Here is a 7,268-nt window from a genome sequence, read left to right on the forward strand (position 1 = left end):
TATAATTCCTTAATGAATCTTCCAAGTTGGTGCCAATCTCCAACCTCTGTTGAAATTTTCTCACGATTGATTTTTTCAAACTATTGGTGATGTAGAGTAGAAAAAGCGATTTTTGCGAAAACTGAAACGCAATGTTACACTGAATCAACTCGCTCAAAAAAATTGAGCCCCTCCTTGTGAAATCCAGAGGAGTCATATCACTCATCCAGAACTGCACTCCAATAAAAAATAAAATCGCTGCCATCAAAACCGCAATCAACTTGAAATTCCGCTTCATCAGGTTTTTCGTACAATGGACACAGATCACGTTTTCCATCTTAAAAGAGTGTCGATTCTCGATCAAGTGCGCCCAAGCGTTCAAATTCTTAAGCCTTGTGTTGATTTGGAGAAGGAAGAAGAACATACAGAGCAATCCGTTGATGGAAAAAATCTGGTCGCCCCAAAAGTGCAAACACATGATCTTGTTTTTGACTTTTGAGCATTCTTCGACCACGACATTGGAGTAGGAAAAGGTCGCTCCGGCGTAAAGTAGCAAGAGGATCCAGTCAAAAATTTGGCTGATTTTTACGATCGCAAAATATTGGGTTTTGGAGTATCGGTGGTTGGAGTGACTGCAATAACCGACAATTGGGGTGACGTAATGACCGACGAAAAGGGTGTAAGTGAGAACACACACAACACAGTTTTTCAGTTGATAGGGCCTGTGAGGGATGATTTTGTTCAACCACTTTTTGATTTTGGTCATTGTGGGGCGAGAACTGGAGGTGGACTAACGTTTTATGGAATGGGGAATGAGGTGTCAATTAATTGATTGGTGGTGAAATAGACAAAGCTTTTAATGTAGTTCGAAGAAGAGTTAATTACAAGTAAAGTTGTTTCATTGATTAAGGTCAATAGACCTTTTTATTTAATGGATACGAGTGAAAAACCGTTGTACAATTATGTGCAAAAATAGATACGTATCAAGTTATGATGAATATATACAACGCAGATTTAAAAGTATTTAGAGAACTAGAACCTGGAACCACTAGCGCATTTCTCAAATAACTAAACTCAAACTTATCAAAGGACAAAAATATTTGTGGTAGTATAACAATGACAAAATTTAAAACGGCCCCAATTATGGCATTAGTGTTACACTTGGCCACGTCCTTCAAATCCCTTTTTTTGGTAAACAGTACCGCTTTAAATTTTCGTCGATTGTGACCCAACCATTCATTTCCTCAAGTCTTGTATTCAAAGTTACCAAACCGATCAGAAACAGTAACCAGCCAATAACCGAAAACATTTGGTCTTCAATCAAGATGAAGCAAAAATGCTCGATTTTCGTGCAGTTAGAGAAAATCATAATAATGTGAGTGGTTACTGGAAAAATTGCCAACAGTGTGAGGACACCATAAATGACCAAAAGAGGTCTTGAGACTTTGCTACAAGGCGTAGCCGAGTACCACTGCGATGAGTGCTCACAATAAATCTTAATGAGCGAAAATACGTAAAAGTATGGTATTTTTGGTCTAAAAAGACAAGCAATGTAAAGCTCGGGGTCGTCAAGACCCGACATATTCTAACTTAATGGTGTTCAAAGTGAGTTCTATTAAATAAAAGTGAGGCGATTATTGCATAATTGTCACAATTACTCACCTTTTTTTCGTGGTGTTGGAGATGGTGTAGCAGTATTATCACACCCATTATAATGATAAACGTTCTCACTTGGAAAACGCCAAACGTGGCGGTTGCTATCATCAAATAGAAATTGATAATTAAAATAACGACGCTGATAAAGAGCCAAATGATGGTTACAGGGTTTAAAACATCGTTGATTATTTTAAAATTGCGGTAAAAGACCAACCAAAACTTGGTATAATTCCTTAATGAATCTTCCAAGTTGGTGCCAAGCTCCAACCTTTGCTGAAATTTCCTCACGATTGATTTTTTCAAACTATTGGTGATGTAGAGCAGAAAAAGCGATTTTTGCGAAAACTGAAACGCAATGTTACACTGAATCAACTCGCTCAAAAAAATTGAGCCCCTCCTTGTGAAATCCAGAGGAGTCATATCACTCATCCAGAACTGCACTCCAATAAAAAACAAAATCGCTGCCATCAAAACCGCAATCAACTTGAAATTCCGCTTCATCAGGTTTTTCGTACAATGGACACAAATCACGTTTTCCATCTTAAAAGAGTGCCGATTCTCGATCAAGTGCGCCCAAGCGTTCAAATTCTTAAGCCTTGTGTTGATTTGGAGAAGGAAGAAGAACATACAGAGCAATCCGTTGATGGAAAAAATCTGGTCGCCCCAAAAGTGCAAACACATGATCTTGTTTTTGACTTTTGAGCATTCTTCAACCACAACATTGGAGTAGGAAAAGGTCGCTCCGGCGTAAAGTAGCAAGAGGATCCAGTCAAAAATTTGGCTGATTTTTACGATCGCAAAATATTGGGTTTTGGAGTACCGGTGGTTGGAGTGACTGCAATAACCGACAATTGGGGTGACGTAATGACCGATGAAAAGGGTGTAAGTGAGGACACACACTACACAGTTTTTCAGTTGATAGGGCCTGTGAGGGATGATTTTGTTCAACCACTTTTTGATTTTGGTCATTGTGGGGCGAGAACTGGAGGTGGACTAACGATTTATGGAATAGGGAATGAAGTGTCAGGGGAGTATTAATTGATTGGTGGTGAAATAGACAAAGCTTTTAATGAAGTTCGAAGAAGAGTTAATTACAAGTAAAGTTGTTTCATTGATTAGGGTCAATAGACTTTTTTATTTAATGAATACGAGTGAAAACAGGAAAAATTGTGGTGCAAAAATAGATGCGTATCAAGTCATGATGAATATGTACACCGCAGATTTGAAAGTGTTTAGAGTACTGGAACCTAAATATTTGAATCTAATCTTCTTCCAATTAAGGTTTTCTCTTCACAGCCCAAAAACATCTGTCGAAAAATTTGAGTACACGAAAGGTTCCGGCAAAATTTCACATGTCGCCTCATAAACGCTCAGATTTGCATATCCATCAGCGACAAACAAAGAAATTTATATAATTGATCTATTTAAACTTCTTGTCACTGTCAACGCACTTATCGCGCTCCGCTGGTCACGCTAATTGCTCCTCACTCCAAGCATAAAACAGTACAAAAAGTACTAAGTAAGTACCTTTGCGATGACTAAATTGGCCGTAACTGTTTGTGGAAATCGATCCAAGGATCACTCTCACTTTTTGATCGAACGTCGAAGAAAAATCCTCGTCGGGTCATTACCACCGTTAGAAATTTTTCTAATAAGCGCTTGAAAAAGCCTATTATTAATTGTGATAAGCAACAATTACTGAAAAATAAAATCCAGAGAAAGTCCCAACCGCAACAAAGAATTAAATTTAAGAAAAATTCGTATCGAGATTATTGACACTTTCCCGTTCGCTTTCCCGTATTCAAAAATTCGTTTACGATGACCCAAATTTGTGTCCTTGATAGTCGGTAAATAACACGCACGGGGTAATGCCGGACGTAATCTTCCGTAAAACAACGGAACTTTCTAAGAGGGATAATTATGTGGGATGGAACAATGCAAAATAGATTTTTAATGAACTTGACGTTAGATCATTGTGCGCTTTTCGTTTACTTTGTTTTTACGTTTAACCCCACTTCGGAGCGCACGCAAAATTATAAATACTACTTCAAGCCGTTGGTGGACGTTTCTCGAACAGAGATCTGAGTTTCAGTGCAAGAGTTTTTCAAACGCCGATCACAATGGTGCATCTCAAGGTATGTGCTCATTTAACTAACTAACCAAAAATTACAACCCTTACATCAACCAAATTCATTTTGTTAAGATGTGCTTACAGGATACTTAAACGCCATAGTTAATTTTTTTTCAAAATTTTAACATTTTCTTTTAATAAATTTCAAAAAATTGTCACGTTGAATTACTACTAGCTCTAATCTATTATTTGTAATTTACTAACCCAAAATTCCAACTTTGTGTTATTTTTTTAACCCTGTAACTGATTATTGATTAACTTGTTGTTTTTTTCAAAATTGTCATTTTCATATATTCACATAAAGTTAAGAAGTGTTTAGATCTATAGACCCTTCCCTTGTTAAAGTCATTTTTCCTTAAAAAAACAACAACAGCTACAAAAAAACTAGACCAATTTTAAATAATAATTAATTATTATAAATTTAGTACAGTCAATGTTAAAGCTTTATAAAGCGAATTAATGACTGCAAAAAGTTTTCCGGATTATTGATTTTTCGAAACACCACTAAAATGAGTAATGATATTAAAACATACGGAATAAAATATACAGAATGACCATGTTAAAAGTAATATATTTGAGTGGCACCTAAAAAATAATACTACAAACTAACTTTTATTAGTTAAGCTGCACTTTAAATTATAATAATATTAATAATACAATATTAGCTGTTTCAAAACTACCCCAACGTCATAAATTATTCATGCACTTCAAAAAAATAATAGCTAATGTAATTTACACTTCTAATCAAAGATCTAATCATTAATAACTATTCTGCAATTTTATCAATCATCAATCTTATTAAAAAAAATAATTTGGTAAAATTTACGTTTTTATAGTTTTGAAACAGCTTATAGCATTCACCATTCCGTAGTGTGAGCTTTAGTTGTGTAATATCAAAATAACGGTCAATTTTATGATCCTACCATAAAAGCACACTGGAAGAGTAATTCCAGTAACAATTTCGTCAGTAAAGCTTAAACAGATTCTAATCAAAAAATTTTTTTATTCTGCTTAACTCATGTGTTCGGCGGCAATTAGCATTTTAAATGGTCAAAGCGTGTAAATGTTTTTTTTACCTTAAAGTATTTAAACAATATCAAAGCATCAAACTGTAACGAATCGTATCATTTTTACTCTATTGATTTTTTTTTACTCTACCAGAAATATTTATTTTTGATTATGCCAAAAATTTTCATTCATTTTGTAGTCAAACATACTTAATACTTGTGGCTTTGCTAATAACTTTTTGCAAATTTTTACTAGAATATATTAAATTATTTTAAAGATAAAATACACAGTTAGTCACTTAAACTTAATTAAATTTTGAAGAAAAAAATTGGCATCTTTTACTCGTAGTATTTTTTTTGAGAATTCGTATGAAATTAGAACCTGTGTTCATAAAAACTTCTTATTAAAATAACAATAATAATAAATGATTTATTTACGGATGGTGCCCTTTAGAATAAATAAAATGATTGTTATTACTGCTAATGAAGAAGTTAATTTAACATAATAGATAAACATAAATTAAAAAACAATGAATTACATATACAGAGTGAGTTCAAAGTACCACATAAAATTCAAATTTTTGGTATAGTAATTTTTTAAAAAAAATCACATTTTATAAAAACAAATAAATAAACCTTTAGGTGTAATCATAAATAACTTTTTTAGCTTTTCCACTTTATTTTCTACTTTTTTTGATTTTTTAAATTTCATTTTAATATTTTTTTATACTTATTAGAACGATAAACAAGTATACTACCAAAAACAGGAAACAAAAATGTCGGTCACCATTTCAAAAAACTAAAATGTCATTACTCAAAAACTAATGACGTCAAAAATGTTATCACAATGTCAAAATGCAACATTTACAAAAATATAATCGACCTGTTCGATAATTTTTTAAAAATATGATCCGTTACAAAAATTTTAATTATATACGTTACTTTAAACTGACTCTATTTAATTAAAATAATACTGAGATACGTTCAAGATTCTAATTGTTATGGTGAATAAAATTTCATAAACATTTCTGAAGATTGCAGTTATTTTAGCCTCCCCTTTGTCTCCAAATGTTATAAAAATTATTTTAAAGCTTTATTGCAGTAACTTTTAAAATTTTATTCTAACATGTATTCAAATCTTTGATTTTTTAAATTCGCTCTAATACATGTGTTAGAATAAGTTTCTTTAATCAGATTTTTAAACTTTGATTTTTTGATAACCTTTTAAATTTACATTAATAGTTATTTATTTAACAAGTCTGAGTGTTGATCGGACGTTTTATTTCACGAGTGAAAACGAGTGCTTTATCATCCACGAGGTAAAATAAATGAACCGATTTACACAAAAACGAGTTAAATACCACATTTTATTCTTTGAATTAGACTCAACAAAACTTAAAATTGCTTTAAACCTGTTAAAAATAATCTGACGTTTCGTATTGTGAAATGCCAAACAGTTGTCAAAACTGCCTTACATAGGAGAAAAACCGGAAATTTTAAGTGTAGAAGAATAAAATAAAAAACCTAAATTAACTTTTTTCTATTTTTGTAGAAAATCTTTTTTTTTAAGCAAAAATGTTGAAGTTCGGTAAAAATAAAAATTATATAAAAAAATTTAAACAAGGTTAAATAATATTCAATCAGTGATTCAATGTTGCAAAACCAGAATCTCTTCGTAATGAATGTTCCTGCCACTCATCAAAATAAACAAACTCGCTCTTGAACTGTCGCAATCCCTCTTTTCCAGGTCAGTGTCTTGATCTTGTTCCTTGCAACCTTGGAGCACAGCCTGAGCTCCCCCGGCCACCAGTAAGTAGCCCACCAGCGCTCCAAACCCACCTAACCCATTTTTTCAGCGTCCACCACCGCATCCACGTCCCCACCAAAATCAAAACCGTCTACCACACGAAAATCATCAAAATCCCCGAACACCACCACTACTTCCACGAAAAGGAGAAACCGCACTTGGTCAAAGTGCCCGAACACCACCACTACTTCCACGAGAAGGAGAAGGAAAAGCCCTTGGACTTGCACAGCTACCACCCCAAAGACGACGATCTCGACCTGCAGAACGACTGGGAGAGCGACAACAAAAACTACGATTTTGAGGAAGGGCACAACATTTTCAAAAAGCACGCACCGGCGCACCATTACAAGAAGAGGAGGCCCAAGCACAAACATTAGTTTTTTGAGTAGGTTTAGGTAGTGGAGTGGCCCAGGCAACCAGTTTTACCGACAGTTGTGCGTGAAAGTCGGCTGTTTTTTTCTTGTTTATGGCCAGGTCTGCAAGATGTTGCTGGAAAGTTGCATAAAAGAGGAAATGCAGACGATTTTATGGTTGGAAATGGTTCGCTTTCACTGGCGCCTGGACTCGCTCAAACTTGACTGAAGTAGCTTGTATCGACTTGTTGAGTAATTCTAAACTTGTTTTTTGTTTTGTTATTTTGTTTATTGTTCCAGAATGTACAATAAGTAAATTTTCTATTTTTCCATTG

The 7,268-nt window shown here is 34.0% G+C and overlaps 1 protein-coding gene across 1 annotated transcript; it reads left to right on the top strand.

Moving 5' to 3' along the window:
* Positions 1 to 3,663: 3,663 nt before the first annotated feature.
* On the top strand, positions 3,664 to 7,268 carry LOC100142001 (histidine-rich glycoprotein). The gene is made up of 3 exons (XM_001811240.4): positions 3,664 to 3,770; positions 6,521 to 6,582; positions 6,630 to 7,268. The coding sequence occupies exons 1-3, from the start codon at positions 3,756 to 3,758 to the stop codon at positions 6,955 to 6,957; spliced, it is 405 nt and encodes a 134-aa protein (XP_001811292.1). The 5' UTR covers positions 3,664 to 3,755; the 3' UTR covers positions 6,958 to 7,268.

Source organism: Tribolium castaneum, chromosome 1, assembly GCF_031307605.1.
Source record: "Tribolium castaneum strain GA2 chromosome 1, icTriCast1.1, whole genome shotgun sequence".
In the NCBI taxonomy this organism is placed as follows: domain Eukaryota; kingdom Metazoa; phylum Arthropoda; class Insecta; order Coleoptera; family Tenebrionidae; genus Tribolium; species Tribolium castaneum.

Coding starts and splice junctions, on each gene's coding strand:
- LOC100142001 (XM_001811240.4), top strand. Junction 6,583..6,629: donor CTGAGCTCCCCCGGCCACCA/GTAAGTAGCCCA, acceptor CCATTTTTTCAG/CGTCCACCACCGCATCCACG.